Raw genomic sequence first — 19,253 nt, forward strand, 5'->3', positions numbered from 1 at the left:
ACATTCTAAGTCAGACCTGACAGGATTTGTAGCCTTAACATAGACCACCAGTGATATGAAAAAGCTTGTTCTAAGTTTAAATGCTAATTAAGTTGATAGCCTCCTCTTCTCCCCACTCAGTTAGTGAACTAACACTTCAATTAAAAGACAAAACATGCTTGCAATGGACTTTTTAAAAAGGAAGAACTATATACTATCTATTAAGAGACAGTTTAGATATGAAGACACAGACAGACTGATAGTAAATGGATAGATTTATGCAGTAAGAGGGCAGCAGTTGTAGTGATACCAGATAAGATAAACAGTAATACCAGATAAGGAAAAAATAGACAATTTTTTTTTTTTAAAGAGAGAGTGAGAGACAGTGAGAGAGAGAGAGAGAGAATTTTAATATTTATTTTTTAGTATTTGGCGGACACAACATCTTTGTTTGTATGTGGTGCTGAGGATCAAACCCGGGCCGCACGCATGCCAGGCGAGCGCGCTACCGCTTGAGCCACATCCCCAGCCCAAAAGTAGACAATCAAAACTAAAAACTTGATCTTTAAAAGCTAGTTAGGAAGGCAAACCACAGATCAGAAGAAAATATTGCAAAACATGTGAAAAAAGGATCCTCTATAGAATGTAAGGTATTCTTACAATCCCACAATAAAAGCATATGGAAAGGAACCAATTGGCTGATTTAAAAATGAACAAAAGAGGTGAGGTGAACAGACTTTTTCACAAAAGAGTTCATGCTGAACACATGAAAGCTACTCAACATCATTAATATTAGTGGAATGCAAATTATAAACACAATGAGATACCATTAGACACTCAGTAGAACAGTTATAGTTAAGAGGACAGAGAACATCAAAGGAAAATAAGGACGTAGAGTAACACTCTTAATATGGTTAATGGGAATGAAATTTTATATACATATTTCATAAAACAGTACAGCAGTATCACATGCTACTAAAAACACATGTCCCCTATGATACAACATCCACCTTATTTGCCGCTCCTGACCTGCATGGGCAGCTGAACTTAAGGTCGTTCATGTGAATTTGCAGGGACACCAGATAAAACACAGACACAATTTACCTTTACACAAGCTTCAGGATGGCTTCTCCACTCTCAGCCTCAGGCTCCCCAAAAGGTAGAGCAAGAGAAAGTCACAAGAGGCTGGCAAGAGGGAGCGAGCATTTTCGGAAGTAGTCTTTTATTGGGGGGAACTCTTGTTCTTTAGAATGTTCTATCCAAAAAAGGCCAGAAGGGGCATGGTTACAAAGGTCAGATGAGTGTAACTCAACCCCAGGGGCAACGCCTACATCTGAAGACATGCCTTTGCTATCTCAGCTGGGACAACACACAGGTGGTGATTGGTCAGAGCCTCTTGCTTCAGGACTGGAAGGCATGGGTCATTCAGAGTGGCTCCTCACACTTACCTAAGAGAAATAAAAATCTAAAGACACATAAAGACTTGTCCACAAATGTTAACAATATCACTATTTATATCAGCTAAAAACTGAAAATACAATTCAAGTGTCCATAACTGGTGAATACATAACTATGATAGTCATACTATAGATAACTGTGCAGTAATAAAAAAAGAACAAAATATCAATATAGTAACACATTTGAATCTCAAAAATATTATGCCACACAAGGTCAAACACAAAAGACTACTCATTGTATGATTCCATTTACATACAAATCTAAGAGAGACAAACCACAGTGACAGAAATCATACTAGCCGTGCCTAGACCTGGAGTTACAGGAAGCCATCAAGGACATGAGATAATTACTGAGAGTGAAGAAACTCTTCCATCCTGAATGAGGTGGTAGTTACATGGAGTTACACAGCTGGGTATAAATGCTAAATCCATCAAACTGCACACTTGAAAATGAATAATTTAAAGGAGAAAGATACTTGTAATTGTCATTAGACAAAGTTTAAAGAGCTCTTAGAAAATAAAGAGGGAAAAAACTAATAATCCAACTGGAAAATGAGCAAAAGAAATGAATACTTCATTTACAAAAATGGACGATCAATTGGTTCTTACATAAATTTTAACATTTAAACTGATATGAGAAACTCAAATGTTAAATTATGCTGAGAAAGCATTTTTCATAGATAGGACTGCCAAAATTCCAAAAGCTTGGTAATGCTGTCCTATGAAGGGTACATGGAAACAGTCTCACACATTGCTGAAAGATAAGTAGGATAGCCCTTATAGAAAACAACTTGGTGAAATTACAAATACATTAACCATTCCACCAAGAGCAATTTCACTTTGATAAATTTATATTATGAACTTGCACACACATAAAATATACAAAAGTTAATCTATACAGCAAAGTTTTTAATAAAAGACTATAAATAACTCAAATGACTATCATAGTAGAAAAAATAAATTATGACACATTAAAAAGTAAAATATTACAGACCTATAAAATATAAGAGCTCATTATACAGTAATTCGAAAACAGATATAAAACACATTGTCAAATGAAAAAAAGCAACAACAACAAAAAAGAACAGTGAGTATGGTATAGCATATTCTATATAAATAAGGGAAGATAAGACTTTATGTAATTATTTCTGTATATGCATATAGAAACTGGAAAGATAAAGCTAGTAAGAATGATCACTTGCAAGAGTGAAGATAATAGGAAAAAGAATGCATTTTAATTTTTTGACAATGTAAATAGAAAGAATTTGATGAATTAATTGAAATCAGTTCAATGTGAAAATGTTTAAGAGAATGAGTAGACATCTTAAAATGATATGCAAAGACAGGTCACAAAACTAAAAGACAGTATTTACAATTCTAAAACCAAAAGGATTTGTGTCAAAAACATAAAAAGGGACTGGAAGTGTGGCTCTGTGATAGAGCCCTTGTGTGGCACCCATGAGGCCCAGGGTTCTATCCCCTGCACTGTACACACACAAATCAATCTGTGTGTCTACCTATCGGGCTCTTAAAGTCAGTAATAGAAAGACAAATAACCCAAAAGTAAAGAGGAAATGAGCAAAAGATTCACATCTATTTCACTGAGGGTGACAAAACAGTAAGTAAACATGAGATAATGCTAAACTCTATCAGGAGAGAGCAAAGTAAAACATTCACCAGGTATATTCTCTCAACCAGACTGGCAAAAACTCAAGTCTATAATTTGAGCTGTTGGTAAGTGTCTAGGTCAGAGATCAGTCAACTACAGTCTGTGAGAGCCTCCAGTTTTAAAATAAGTTTTCTGGGATCACAGTCAAACATACACTTTCTAGCTGCTTCTAGCTGCAAAACCAGAAGTGAATAGCTGCAACAGAATCCTAAAACATTTCCTATTGGGCACCTTAAGAACAAGTTTGCCAATTCCTGATATAGATCGATGCTAACTGCTGCAGACTGTTGGTGGATGTAAACTAGGAAAAACACTTTGTAAAAGCATCTGACCCTGTATACTGAAGCTTAATATGTAACACATAAACGCAATAGTCTCTCTAACACTGAATGTATCAGAAAAAATAGAGAAAGCAACAAACACCCATTGACAAGAGAATCATAAATTGTCCTATATTTAAACATTAGTGCAAGGCAATAAAAATGAGAGCACTACGAACATCATTATAAGCTCTCAAAACGCATTACTACTACTAATAAAGTTATAGAAGAATAATAAGTACAGTGAAACTCCATTTGTATCAAGTTCAGAAACATACAAACCATGTATTCTTTTCAGAATATACAGTACAACTATGAAGAAAAGGCATCAACTGCTAAATACAAAATGCAAAATTGTATCTTCTGCTGGTAGGAAGGAAGCTGGAAAGATGAATAGGGGGTGCTGGAAAGATGAATAGGGGGTGCTGCAAAGACATTGGCTCTGACTTACCCTCTAAGACAAGTGATCATGTTTATTAATGCTATTCTCTAGGTCTACATACACAGATGAATGTCTTCTTCTATGAATTTGATGGTTAATAACTTTCAAAGCTCTACTAAAGAAATTAATAATGAAGACATCATGTTGCAAAGTATTGGTTCTCCCCCAGTTAATTTCCATAATTATATTCCAGTAAGAAAAAATATTTAGTACTCTCCTAAATATACTCCCTCAGCAGTACTATGCAACTTCAAAATGTGATACAAATAAAAGGCATCTTAAGAAAATATTATGCAAATGTAAAGGACAATCTAAAGATTATAAAGAGTTGAGATAGGCAATCACTGGACTTAAATTTGACCATGATCCCTTATCAAATTCACTTTCCAATGCAAGATAAAGGGAACAAATATAGAAAAAAATTTAAAATTGTAATTAAATAGTCTTCTATTAGAATTGTATGCATTCAGTTCCATTCTTAAAAAGCAGCTCACTTAAAAAATGTGAAAATGTATTTTATTTTTATTCCCTGCCATATTCCTGAAAGAATCTAAAGAAATAGAAATAAATGCTTCCTCCTTTAATAGGGGATTAAAGACAAAATCATGAGAAAAGTGAGAAATAAAAAAAAAAAAATTTAAAGTCATGGTGAAGGCTAATACATCAAGGTAAAACCATAAGGAAGTTTTACACAAGTTGTTTATACTGGCTGATATCTGCAATCGACTATAGAAAAGATGAAAACATATAGTTAAAAGTTTTGTACCATCTGCTCAAGGATGATTTTCAACTTCTTTTTTTTTTTAAATGAGAACATGTAATTTTTTTTATAGTTTTATTTTGTTTATTTTTATGTGGTGCTGAGGATTGAACCCAGGGTTTCGAACCCAAGCCTCGAACCCAGGCCCTTGAACATGCTAGGCAAGCGCTGTAGCACTGAGCCACAACCCCAGCCGTTCAATTTCTTTTGATATTGATTCCATAGAGAAGTATTCCTAAGAATCTTAAAAAGAATTTAACATTAACTATCAAGCAACCAAAATATCTAGCAGGTGAATAAAATTAATGATTTATTAGGGGACCAAAAACTGGAGGGAAATACCTGAAAATAATCTGCAGTAAGATTATTCAATGAAGTAATTAATGATACCACTTAATATTCAACATATTACTCATGAAATTTACTGACCTTCCTGAATTGCCATGTCCACAGTTATCCCAGAAGCTGAATGCAGAAGTTTTTGGTAATTCTGTGCATTCTGGTCAAATAACTGTACAAGAAGAGAGCACGTCTTTTCATATTCACATCTGCTGACAGTGCACAACTGCTCCAGCTGCTGAAACACAGTAGCAGTATCATCCAGTGGGTCATCTAAATGGTCTCTGCAAACACATAAGCATGTAGATAACATGAGAATGTATTTTTATTCACCACAAACTTTACATTAAATAAAACTATGATGGATAAAGAAATAAGAAGGGCTGGGGTTGTGACTCAGTGGTATGGCGCTCGCCTCACACAAGTGCGGCCCTGGGTTCGATCCTCAGCACCACATAAAAATAAATAAATAAAATGAAGGTATTGTGTCCAACTACAACTAAAAATATTAAAAAAAAGAAATAAGACAAATGGATTTGGAAAACAAGAAATAAAATGTCTATATATCAAGATGACTTGATTATGCACACAGAAAAAGCCAAAGAAACCGCAAAAATGCTACCAAAATAGGTGAGTTTACTAAGATCACATAGACTTCAATGTAAATTTTAAAACTAAAACTTCTAGAAGAAAAAAAGAAAATCTTTGTGATCTTGAGTAAGATAAAGATTCTCAATGTAACACCAAACACATGATATAACACATAAGAAAAGAAAGGATACACTGAACTTCATAAAAATGTAAAACTTCTGTTCCCCCAAAGACTTAAAATAAAAAGGAGAGAAAATATTCTCTGAAACACATGTATGATAAGACTTCTGAACAGAATAAATGGACCTCTCAAATTTCAGTAAGAAATAAATTACCCTGTTTAAAAAAAAAGAGCAACAGATATGAGAATTTATAGGCACTTTGCCAAAGAATACATACAGATGGTCACACACATAAAAAGATGCTCAACATTATTACTCATTAAGGAAATGCAAATTAAATCCGCAAAGAAGTACTACTATATATCTTTTATACATTGCAGGTTAAGAATTCAAAATACTGGGGCTGGGGTTGGTGGCTCAGTGGTACAGCACGTGTGAGGCACTGGGTTCAATCCTCAGCGCCACATAAAAACAAATAAATAAAATAAAGGTATTATGTCTACCTACAACTGAGAAAGTATTTTAAAAAGAAAGAATTCAAAATGTTAAAGCAACTTTGGAAAATAATTTAGTAGCTTTTTATGAAGTGAAATATACACTTAATGATGCCACTCTGGAATCTTACACCAAAGAAATGCAAACAGGAAAACAAAACATATCAGTTACTGCCAGAGAGGACTACAAAGGGTCCCCCCTCCTGTCCCCCCGCCCCCCCAAAAAAAACAAACCTGAGTTAATGGAACTATTCAGTATCTCAATTGTGATGTTATTTATAAAAATGCATATTCTTGTCAGAATTCACAGAACTTTACCCTAAAGAGGGTAAACTTTTAATTTAATTAAAAAAAAACTCCAAGATGAAAATACAACAGAAACATTCAGTTTTTAATACCTCACAACTATGGCAACAGAGTCCAATCGAGACGTGATAAAGGCCTTTGTGATTTCAGGTGCATAAGTGTCTAGTAAGTGGGGCTCAGTTGATTTCACAAAAGGAACTGATGCTACCATCCTCTGCCACAGAGTTAATAAATAATGAACACTGTTTGGAGCGAACTCCCAATGCTACAAAGAAACAGAGCAAAAGAAATTTAAAATAACTTAACAGCTTTCTAGAATAACAGATACAAAGCAAAATTACTTTTTAAATTAACTTTTATTCTGATTATATGACTAATGAATGCTTAATACAGCAAATTTCATAAACGCAAAAATGTTAAAGAAACCAATATCCCACAATATTATTCTGTTCAGAGATTATCACTATTAAAATGTTACAATATGTTTAAGTGTTAAACTATTTCCTTTTAATCATTCCATGAATATATTTTTTATAGAATTAACATCATATAGAAAATATGGTTTAGTAATTCCTATTCCAAATTTAAGAAAAGAATTCAACCACAATACAGTATGTAAAAAATTATTTTATAGAGGTTTATTACAGCTTCTAAGTTATTCTTCAGTTATTAGACACTTTAAGTGATTTTTCAATTTTTTCTCATTAAAAATGTTACAATTATTTCTTTTACCTAAAAGTTTGCAAAGACCATTTTCAGTAAAGCACTTCAAGTAACAGGTATTTAAAAAAAAAAAAAAAAAAAACACACAAAAAAACACCCCCACTAACCTTTATCAAGAAATTGTTCTAAAACTAAGTACAGCTTAACATCAATTTTTTTTTTTTACTTACCTGTAGGCTAGTAATAGTAAAATTAGCAATCAATCTGATAACTTCAGGATACTCCTTGACCATAACTAACTCTCCCAGTTGATAATTTGTCTTTAAACGAGCCAAAAATCGACAAAATTCATGATAATTACCTGGATCAGACAAACCCTAAATTATGAGACAAAAAGTAAGTCTTTTAAAATAAACCAATCTATTGATAATAAAGCTACTAAATTTCAAAGAATTTTATTAAGTATTCTATTTGTTTTCAGAGGTACCTATAGTATCTTACATCAACTAGGTAGGCAATGTAAGAAAACAAATGATTCTTGCTAAATTTAATATTGCTGTCAATTATTCATAATAAGGAATCTAAAGTAGAATTTTTGGAAGAAGCTTTGCACAACAAAGACGAAAATATATCTGGGAACCTATTACACAAAAACAGAGTGTGTGTATTATAGCCTAAACAGAAGTCAACAAAGGTCTTGAAAAGTATTCAAGATGAAGGGCTGAGAGAAAAATATTTAAGATGAAAAACAAGAATGGGCTCTTGAAACCCGAGAAGGGAGTACTAACACCAGACTTAAATAGTGTGTGTACACACAAGTAGACAATTTCTTTTTATGGAACACTTTCTGAATACAGGCATTGTGCCCTGACTTAACTCCCTGTCTTTAAGTGTTACTCATTCAAACAAATTACTGCCATGTAGGGAATCAAGTTTAACAAGAAGACAGGACACACAGGTAACTTGTGAGGGAGAACAGGTTAAAAAGGAAAAGACCTTGAAAGTTCTCTCCAGTTGCTACAAGCTGCTTGAAAACAGAACACATCTCCATAGTTAACACCTGCTATCATCTCCACAGTTACCACTCTGTAGTCTCTGTAGCTAGCCTGATAGAGAATTCTATGCAGTGTTTGTTTAATACTCAACGAGTCTAAGAAATTTCATTCATAGGTACTCCATGAAAGAAGCAGCCTAGTGGTAGAGTGCCTTCCACAGCATGTGTGAAGCTCTGAGTTCAATTCCCAGCACTGCAAGTGGGGTGGTGGGGGGAGTTTTGCTGGGCACAGTGACACACACCTATAAACCCAGGGGCTCCAGAGACTGAGGCAGGGTATCATGAGTTCAAAGCCACCCTCAGCATCTTAGGGAGGCCTTAAAAATTTCAGCGAGACCCTATCTCTAAATTAAAAATATATTTTAAAAAAAGATTGGGGATGTGGCTCAGTGGTTAAGTGCCTCTAAGTTCAATTCCCCAGTAAAAAAAAAAACAAGAAAGGAAGAATGAATTTTAAAAGTGTCTAATTATTAAGTATGAATTCCAAAGAGACATTTTATAATCATAGTTTTTTTAATACATGTTTATAATTCTAAAACAATATAATACTTAAGATCAGTTTTTACAGTGAAACACTGACATGGGGATGCTAAAAAATCAATAGAATTATCTAACATGGGTATAGTAATTTCCACAATTTTGGTTGATGACAGGAGAATTAAACAACTAAAAACTTTTAAATATGTTGGTAAAAATTCTATTTACCAGCTAAACAGATAAAATTCACAGCTACGCTAACATTGAAAAGATAAAATACATGTTTAACTCAAACATTCCTGAGAACAACTTGCAAAATAATCAGTTTTGTGAGATAATCACATTTTATTTCTGTAGAAAAGTATTATCTGTGTCCCCACCAAAAGTGATTAATAACCAAGAGGTTTAGGTAAACCTCTTTAAATTACCATTTAACCTTTTAAAAATCTGTAGTTTAATTACAGATATTTTAAACCAGAAAAAAAAAAATAATGAAACAAAATATTTATCTAGGTATCCAAAATCACTAATTATGGCTTTGCAATTCTCTGAAATAGGTATTGCCACTAGATCTCTGAAGTTAATGTGGAAGAGATAACTCATATTTGTCCACAAGAGGGCAAAAAGACATTATTTCATAATTTAAAGCCTTTTATCCCAATATTAATACTTAAATTTATATTAAGTCCTCTAGTTCAGATGGACATAACCCTGAATTAATCACTTCAATAGTTTAACCAACGTGGGCAAGGAAATGTAGCACAATAGTAAAAGACAGAAACATAATAAGATATATGACCTTTTTTCATATTCACCTAAAAGGAAAAAATGGAGAGGAACACAGAAGTCTTCCATGGAAACATCCATTTTTAAAAAACTGCCCATTTCTACTACAAATGAGACCTAAGTAAGATGAATGTAATACTAAATATTTTCTTCCAGAATCATAATAAATTCATGATGAGTTTATTATCTGCCTTTGAGCAGAAATATTATTTCTATATGCTAAGTATTAATTAAATTACTTCATAAATACCTGAGGGTTTTCAAGTATCCTTTTCACTCCCTTAATTAAATTACCAAGGTACTTGGCACGTTCAGGACTGCTAAATAAGGACCTTCGTGTAGAAGCAAACTGAACTAAACACGCAAGTGCCTAAAAACAGAAACAAAAAATTCATTTCAATTTTAAAAGGAGCTATGACCACATATAAGCAAGACTTAATTTAAAATGTAATTAATTTTAATGCTAAAAGAGCATTACATAAAATAATAGCTGAGCACCATCATACCACCACTCACAATCTTTCTATCCCATCAAAAAATTTTTATTTGTATGTATTCTCATCTAATATGCTTTTCTATACCAAATTTGCCAGAGCAGGGCTTAAACATGCCTACATTAAGAAAACTCCCAATTGCTTATGATGCCCCCTCCGCTGTGAGCCAATGAACCAGATGTTCTACCAAAGAGAAAATATGATCTTATGGTACAATATGTTAAATACTGTAAAATTATTCATTGTGATTCCTACAAAGGTGAGGGAAATCCCAAAAGTTTACTCAATCCAGAATATCCTAAATTTATTTAGTCATGGAATATTTTACATCATCCATTAGTATGTTTGGAAAATGCTAGAAGAGTTATTTACTTTCTAATGATATTTACTAAAATATATATTTTTTTAATTTATTAAGTAAGGCCCCAAATTGGCAACTTTCAAGCCAAACTGGCCTGTGGTTCCCCTGAATTGCCACTTTTTTTTTTTAACCCATTAAGTCCCAAGTTTTCGATTCTGTGAATGTTGAAATTAAACTGAAACAGGTGCATTAAAATGGGCTGGGAATCAAAATCTAGAGCTTAACTAAAATCAGTTGTCAATAAATATTTTAATTTGAAATCTTCACATAAAATGTGTGGCTCTCTTGGCAAGGGTAAGAATAGGTAAAAAATCCAAAAGATTGCCTTTTTAAAAGACATGCTTATTTGCCATTGCCTCTATCAGTTAAAAAAAAACAACAACAGAAAAAAAAAAAAAAAAAACACCCAAGTTTAAAAAAATACAAAAGCCAAACAAACTTAAAAACCTCCTCCCCTTCAGTACTCTGATGTACAGACTTAGGAAACACTAATATATTAAAAGCAAAACACCCAGGGTTCAGGACATGTAGAACTGTTTTGTTGTTGTTGTTTTGTACTGGAGGATTAACCTAGGGGCACTTCACCACTAAACACATTCCTAGCCTTTTTGTTTGTGTTTTCATTTGAAACAGGATCTAAGTTGCTTAGGGCCTTGCTAAATTGCTGAGACTGGCCTTGAACTTGTAATCCTCCTGTCCCAGCCTCTCAAGCCACTGGGATTACAGATATGCCCAACCAAGCCCAGCAGGAACTGGGTTCTGATCTTAGTAACAATGTGGACTTACTTTGTTACCCTGGGGTGACTTCCCTTAGCCATTCTGGGTGTGCTTTGTTTTTCTGGTACACCTGGTGAGGACAGCATTAGGAACCCTGCAGAACCACTGTGATGATCTGTAGCTACTGCACTACCTTGAACTCTAGATTCAAGGACAGACATGTTTTTTTGAAGTGTGGTTTTGTGAATCCACTCCTCCTTTCTAAATGATAACATCTAAACAAGCATACCACTGGTATATGCTTTAAATCAGGAACATCTTTTTTTCAGAAAATGGCAACATTATTTCTAGAAGCTTGGATATTAAACCTATAATTATTTTTTAACATTACCATATCTATTACAGATGCTGCAAAGATGGAACCCACAGTCTCAAAGTTCTATACAACAACAGAGTTTCAAGATTTTTTGAACATATAACAGAACTTGATTAAAAAAACTTAACAAACAACAGTAGTCCTGAGCAAAAATCAAGTAAATAGTTCCCTCTTTGTGTTTCATTCAATGATACCTGGTGGACGCTGTCTGCCAAGCCCAGGCCCTGGAGGGCTGAGGGGTGTTAGAAAGTGGGGAAGGTCCTGGTGAGGGAGCTGATAGCTGGACTTCAAATCTATGGGAACTGACTAGTAAGAAAGGTATATTTACAAATTGGTGTGTTGTTCTGGCTCTGGCAGGAGCAAAATCAACAGTTCCTGGTTCTGGCTCAACCATTAAATAGAATGGACTACTGACAAAATAAACAAAACCCAACAAAGAGCTCGAGTGAGATGCACCTAGGATGACACAAGAACTACTGTGACAAGTCGACCCAATCAAACATATTAGCAGAGTTTTGTGGATAAATAAACTCCATCCCTTATGTTCATTAAAGATCACAGCTACTTTTCAATCAAGTAATGAATGAGTTTTACTTACTAACTGAGACAGCAGTGGTGGAAGTGAATGATACAAATTGAAGAAAAGATCCAATGTTTCTGGTTCCAGGAAAACTGAGAAAAAAAAATTGATTTCTGATATCATTTCTTTCAATCCAGTGATCTTAACAAATAAAACAAAATCACACAAACTGAGGACAATGAGATCTTGGCCACTCTTTGCAGTTGAGCTATTTTAAATTCCTAGCTACTTTCCTCAGAAAACTGAGATAATAGAGATTAAAAACTAACTAGCCAAGATGATATAGCATCTACAGTTCTAAGTAGGGCAATCTTCCTAACTACTTTCACTTATATTAAAATAATATGAACACTGTTTAAAATTTCAAAAATTATCAACAAGCAAGCAGTACAAAAAAGTCTATAATATGAAAACAACTATATCTAGCCCCTTCCAACCACCTTTCAACATATTTACCTATACTTCTAAGTAATGTTGTACACTATTACTTCTTTTGGCTGTTTCACTTCAGATATACGCTTAAGTATTACCCTGAGCCTAAGAGGCTGTAGCTGCTCAACCCCACCCTGCAACTCCACCTCCCCAATCTCCACAATCCACCCTCCCGTTCCATTACCAACATGATTTGTGACTAAATCAACTTTGAAGTATTTACATTTATCATGACTACACAAAAAATATAAAAAACATTAACAGCCAGTCCTAGAAGTTTACTATATCACAATTATAATTCACTCTGTACTTAATCACAGCATTTTTCCTGTGTGTAGCTGTATGTGTCACAAACTCCAAATGCTCTCATTAGCAAGATGTTCTCCATATGGTCAAGAGCACCAAACATTCTCATTTCCACTCTCCCAGCCCTACCTCTCAGATGCTCCCACAGAACTGGCTATTTCCTAACTTTGTCACACAACGGTCTCCTCCCTACATCTATTCATTCCATCAGGAGTTGAAGTCTCTGTTCCTGCATCCCCTTCTTCCACCTTCTTGGCTTACAAATCAAGTAGCTTCCTGAGAGTAAGTACAAAGGGGATGAATTTGGGGCGGACTTGCATGTCTGAAGAGGTCTTTAATCTTGGTTATACTTGGTAATTTCCATTTAGTTGGAAAATAATTTTCCTGCAGAAGTCTGAGTCTTCCAGTCTACAATGCTGCTATGGAGAAACTGACTATCCTTCTGGATCCCAATCCTTTGTAGGTGACTGACTTTTTTCTTTCTTGTACATTTTAGGAATTTTTCTTTATCCTCTGTATTCTAAAATGTCATGATTATGAAGCTTTGCACATACCCATTTTCACTCATGATGCTGGGTACTTGGTGAGACAGTTTAATCCAAAAACTCTTATGACCTGCAGTGCTGAGAACATTTTTGCAAATTTCCTCCTGTTTTCTCTGTGCTGTATTTTGGCCCTCCAAACCTTCAGATGCCAGGCCTAATTTTATCTTCTAGGTTTTTTTTTATATTTTTTTCTCCTTTCAAGCATCTTGCTTCCTTTGTTCTACCTTCTAAATTTCATTAACTATTCAGAACATTGTCTGAATTTCTAATTTTTGATAATATCTTACTCTTGTTCCAAGAATGTATTATCTTTTGTCATCTCTTTAGGAATAGTAATTATACCTGTTAGAAGCTAACTTCTACTCTTCATCTTGTCTACTCTTCACCTTGTCTATTTCTATTTTTTTTTAACTGAACTTTTTGAGATAATTCTAGATCCATATATAGTGGCAAAACCCGGTACAGACTGACCTCATATTTTACTCAATATTTCACAATAGCACAAGGGAATTAACCTGGATACAATTCACCAATCTTATTAAATTTCCCAGTTTTACATGTACTTGTTTGTGTACACCTGGATGTTTTTAGTCTGTGCACTTCTTTATTCTATGTGTTGGTTCATGAATCCAATTACCACAGTCAGGATTCAGAACATTAAAACCCTTTTTATTGATTTAGTCTCTGACTTCATACTAGAAATTCTCAAAAACCCATGCTGCTTTTATGGCTTGGATCTGCAATGTTCCCCAAAAGGCTCATGTACTCAAAGGCATGGTCCCTAATGCAGCCATGTTCAGAGGTGAGACTTTCAGGAAATGATTGGATCAGGAAGGTTCTAACCTCATTAATCCACCTGATGGATTAATGATTTGAAAGGATTATTGGAAGGCAGGGACCAAGTTACAGAAAGTAGGTCTGGCGGGGGGGGCTCTAGAAGGGTTTCATTGGGTGTGCCCCAGAAGGGTTTATCTTATCCCAGTCCCCTTCCTTCTTCTGTGTGCGTGTATGTGTCTATCTCCCCCTCCCCCGACCTTCACAGCTACTAAGAGTGAGCAGCTTTCCTTTACCATGCCCTTCTGCCAGGATGTTTCTGCCTTGGGGCCAGATGACCATGAACTGAAACACCCCCTAAATTGTTTATATCAGGTATTTTGGTCACAGTGACAAAAAAACTAACAGTGTTCCTCAACTATATCAGGTATTCCTGATTCTGATATATTCTGATATATGCTCTAGTTCAATTTTCTCAGAAAAAAAGCTTGGTATTGTGAAGCAAGGAAACAGTGCAGATGAGGGAGGGAGGGAAAGGCAGTCACCTAGCTGCACAAGTGGCAGAGACGAGACTATTCAGAATACAGTCTTTTAACCAAGCCCTTGAAGCCTCCTTCCCTCCCTGACTTCAGGGGTACCCTAAATATCACCTTTTTTTCTGGAATGAAATCATCTTATTTTTTTGTACTGGAGGATTAACCTAGGGGCACTTCACCACTAAGCACATTCCTAGAACAGAGTAAGTTGCAACTCTGCTAAGTCACTTACTCTAATTCATTCTCTTTATTGCTCTGGAAAATATGTTGACATCTCTTGTCTACTATTAGATCCTTTCCCATTCTGTTCATATGAAAGTTTCCAAACAGAGCTCTTGATTTTTTTTTCTTCCCAAAACTGTTTTCCATCTATCTCTAGAGCTGTCTTCTTTTTTTTTTTTCCAAAATCAAAATATGGTAGTTACTATAATACATCAGGGGAAACATTTTGAAATTGGGTATCAGTAAACACTTCAGGTAGCAAATTCTTTTGGGTTGCAAAGCACTTTTCTGATTGCCTAGCATAAAACAAAGACAACACACCCTGGGCAAATATATTGCTTCCTTCTGCATCATTAGGTTGACCACCCCTCATGCTCTTTATTCTTACTTGTTCTCCAGGTTGTTGGAATCTGTACTGTGCAAAGATCATCTGCAGACTCATCTGCTGAACTGCCAATGAAGTCAAAGTTGAGGCAGTTGAGGACCAGTTTCAAGACCTGCATCACCAGATTCTGTTGAAATTGATCTTGAAGATTTAAAGGTTTGGCCAATACCTGAAAAAAGGTTAAAAACAAAACACTATGAGCTGAGTGCAGTGGTGCACACCTGTAATCCCAGTGGCTTTGGGAGGCTGAGGCAGGAGGATCAAAGCCAGGCTTAGCAACCTAGCAAGGCACTAAGCAACTCATTGAGACCCTGTTTCTAAATAAAATACAAAATAGGGTTGAGGATGTGGCTCAGTAGTTCAGTGCTCCTGGGTTCAATCCCCAGAACCAAAAAAATCCATTATGAACACATCAACAAATTTTAACTTTATGAATTTAAATAATTCTTCAATGCCAAATGGAAATTAGTTAAAAAAATTAACAAAATTATATTACTCCAAATATTAGGGGAGAAAAGTAAAATCACTATCTTCAAATTTCTATGATTGACTACATTCAAATGTAATTTTGTGAGATAAGAATAAAAACATTTATACCTGATGCCGTACTGCAGGTCATCATCTAAAGTTATAAGGCAGCACTAAGAAAAATACTCTCCACAGTACAACTGCATAAATGTATACATAATTATTACCTTAAAGGTGGCTTTGCACAAGCCAAAGATTAAATGTTCTTCAAGAAACACTAGGACTAACTTCAATTATAACAGAGACACATTGGGTTAACAAAAGCTGTCAGAACTGTGATTATGGGAGGACACTCACAAGCTCTGGAGAGCAATCCTGACACCAAAACAATGCCCATTCTGACATATCAACAGAATATACCATTCTAGAGTTGCCCCATGAAATATCTGCAGAAGAAATGATGTGAAGTTTGGGATTCTCCAAGAATAACAAAAAAGAAGTAAAGTGAGCAGGTAGAGATAGGAGAGATGAAACAAGATTAGCTGCAAGCTATTACTGTTTAACTGAAGGGTTCTTGAGTGGCAATTATGTCTACTTTTGTATATGTTACATGTTGTATTACCTACTTTTGCATATTATTTTTCCATACTAAAAGAAAATGTTTAAGACAATAAGGTCTTTTAGTCTGACCTAGTAGGGTACTTATCATGTTACTGTCAAGGGAAACATTCCCTAATCCAAAAACTTGAAATACAAAATGCCCTGTAATATAAAACTTTTGGAGCATCTACATGACAATCAAAATGATTTGGATTTTTGTGAATTTCAGGTTTTGGATTTTTGGATTGGTGATACTTAATAAAGTCTATGCAAAAATCCAAATCTGAAACATTTCTGATTCTAAGTAGGGTAACAGGTACTCAGCTGGAACCATAGAACTGACATAAGGAGAAACTAGTTCTTATAGGAAGTGCTGTACTATGAGAACTAACAAGCTTGAGTGACACAATGGATTCCCTATGTTGATAAAGAGAACACAATGCAGTTATGAATCACAATATCACTAATGTTCAATAGGGCACTAAGTAAAAAATGGGAATTCCTATTTACCTAAGAAATTGTTAAACTCAGCTAGCTATCTTAGCTAATCTAAGAAAATTTTTGGTGTTTAATGAATCAAACTTAATTATTTCATTTTTCACCTACATCCCATCAAAACATGGGCAGGCAGATAAAGAAATGAAGACTCAATTTAGCTTCTTCAGTTAAGAACCTACAAGAGAAAGACAAATTACTACCTAAAGTTACTAAATTTCCTTTAGATTTTATTTATATACCTAGGGAGTAAAAGCCAATTTTTTGGAACCCCTTAGAGATTTGTACAAATATATCATACTTACATTAAGACTGTGCACAATAATTCTTTTAAAGGCAGAACTGGGGGCAGAGGGAATCCACTTGAAATCCTTTTGAAACTGTTAAAATTTCCTAAATAACTAGAAAATTGAATAACTAAATAACTTACCTCTTTAAGAAGAGAACACGCTAGCACTAATATGTCTTTGAGAGAAGTGTCACGAAATGAAGTAGCTATTTTCCTGTGTTTTGCTGAAGGTCTAGAATAATCAACCTTAAAAAAAAAAAGAAAAGAAAAATTAGTTTAACCAGACCTACCCCTCTCAAATACAAAAAAAAACAGCAAAAATGTACTCAGATAGAAATAGGGACTAAAGAATCATAAAGTTCAAAATTAAAATATCTTTTCAAAATCTACCAGGATAAGTGATTTTACTCAAGAAGTTGGTTTCTGGACTCTTTTCATTCAGTGCTCTTCTGACAAACCACATGATCTAGAAATTAAAAGGCAGAGCTGATCACACTTTCAGAGGCAACACAAACACTGACTAAAATACTAGACCCAAGACCATCAGCTCCTGAACCAGGCACTACATTTCACATCATGCAAACAACTTCCCTGTCCCTTAGATGCCACCTGCAAGGTGAGAAGTCTCTGAGCTCATCTTCAAACCCTAGCACTCTGTGGATCAGCCACTAGATGAGAACAGAAAAATTCTTCTGTATGAAACTGGTATCTTCGTATATACCACATGTCATTGGTTCATGTTACTGGTGTTATGAATAACATGTCATTTGTATTCTGAAAACCACTAAAAGAGGATACTATAAACAAGAAATCTGATTTATAAGGTAAGCAATACAATTCCTCCAAATATTTTGTTAGCTAATGGCATACAATTTTTAGGAATAAATAACTAGAATTAGCTCTTGAGTCTCTAATCTAAAATATAGTATGTCCAAACTACACTATTAATACTAGCAATTTTTCCATTTACCGTAGGAAAAAGCAAACAAAATTGAGGTCTGATGCCCAAATGATTATCAGCATCAAGGTCTAGAGCTGCTACAGCATTATTATTTATTCCTTTTGCTATTTGGATGAAGAAAGTAAACCATTTTCCTTGCTAATGTTTACAGATTTGCAAAAAGCAGTAAGCTAAAAATTGATTATCTGACACTTCCTAATCTCCAACATATGATTTAGACTACACTTGTACTTATAAAACATGAAGCATACAGAAGTCTGAAGTGATTACAGAAAGTAGTTACCGGAATCTATATCCAATATCTAAGATTTGAACTACATTTTCAGTGTTCCTCCCTTAATTAAAACTTCAAAATATCTCCTACAATGCTTTTCTTTAATACAAATAAGAGTATGTGGCATTACGGTTTCAATTTATAAAGTTATTCTTCACATATTATTTCACTTTATCTTCAAAACTACATATTATTCTTTTCTTAGCATGTGAGAAAACTAGAGTTTATAGCATATTATCTTAGCCTAATCTCTGAATGACCACCATGCCCACAGCATGGAGAAAGGAAATGAAGGGTTTTATTTATATATATATTTATATTTTAGTTTTAGGTGGACACATTCACAATATCTTTATTTTATGTTTATGTGGTGCTGAGGATTGAACCCAGTGCCTCATGCTTGCTTGGCAAGCGCTCTACCACTGAGCCACACCCCAGCCCTGAGGAAATGAAGGTTTGCTGAGGGCATCTGTACACTGGGAGCCACACTGTTGTTCACAAAATCCACCTCATAAAGAATGCCAGTCTCAATTTTCAATTCAAGAGAATGATATACAAACTTAAGAAGTTTGTACAAAGGAGTCAGCAACAGAGCTAAAATATAAATCCATGACTTATCCAGCATCTTCTTCAAGGCTTGTGTGATGACTATTTTATTTGGGCTATTCAACACTGAATGCTTTGAGATGTGGCATGCACATACACTTCCTACTGCACACCTCTGTCTCCACCCTGCAGGCACTGAATGAACTTACAAGGCACACATCTGACAACTCTAACATTGGATTTTCCTCATGTACTGCAGATCACCCCCAGACTGCCTCGTTTAGGAATGCTTAATAAATGCTAGTTGAATCTCAAAATGCCATAAAATTAGGCCAAGTCAAATATCTCCACAGAAGCCATATTTTTCCATGATATGAAGCCAAAGATCACACTTCAGACCTTGGAGCTCTTCTTCAAAGGAACTTGGTTCTGT

The 19,253-nt window shown here is 34.7% G+C and overlaps 1 protein-coding gene across 1 annotated transcript in view; it reads right to left on the reverse strand.

Moving 5' to 3' along the window:
* Ranbp17 (RAN binding protein 17) overlaps positions 1–19,253 on the reverse strand; it is a 296,032-nt gene that overhangs the window by 253,881 nt on the left and 22,898 nt on the right. The window contains exons 6-12 of the mRNA XM_027938663.2: positions 17,181–17,285; positions 15,191–15,356; positions 12,006–12,079; positions 9,710–9,829; positions 7,373–7,519; positions 6,572–6,744; positions 5,057–5,250 (exon numbers count right to left, since the gene is read on the reverse strand). Of these exons, the coding sequence (XP_027794464.2) occupies positions 5,057–5,250; positions 6,572–6,744; positions 7,373–7,519; positions 9,710–9,829; positions 12,006–12,079; positions 15,191–15,356; positions 17,181–17,285 (979 nt within the window). The remainder of the gene's footprint in view (positions 1–5,056; positions 5,251–6,571; positions 6,745–7,372; positions 7,520–9,709; positions 9,830–12,005; positions 12,080–15,190; positions 15,357–17,180; positions 17,286–19,253) is intronic.

This window comes from Marmota flaviventris, chromosome 5 (genome assembly GCF_047511675.1).
Source record: "Marmota flaviventris isolate mMarFla1 chromosome 5, mMarFla1.hap1, whole genome shotgun sequence".
In the NCBI taxonomy this organism is placed as follows: domain Eukaryota; kingdom Metazoa; phylum Chordata; class Mammalia; order Rodentia; family Sciuridae; genus Marmota; species Marmota flaviventris.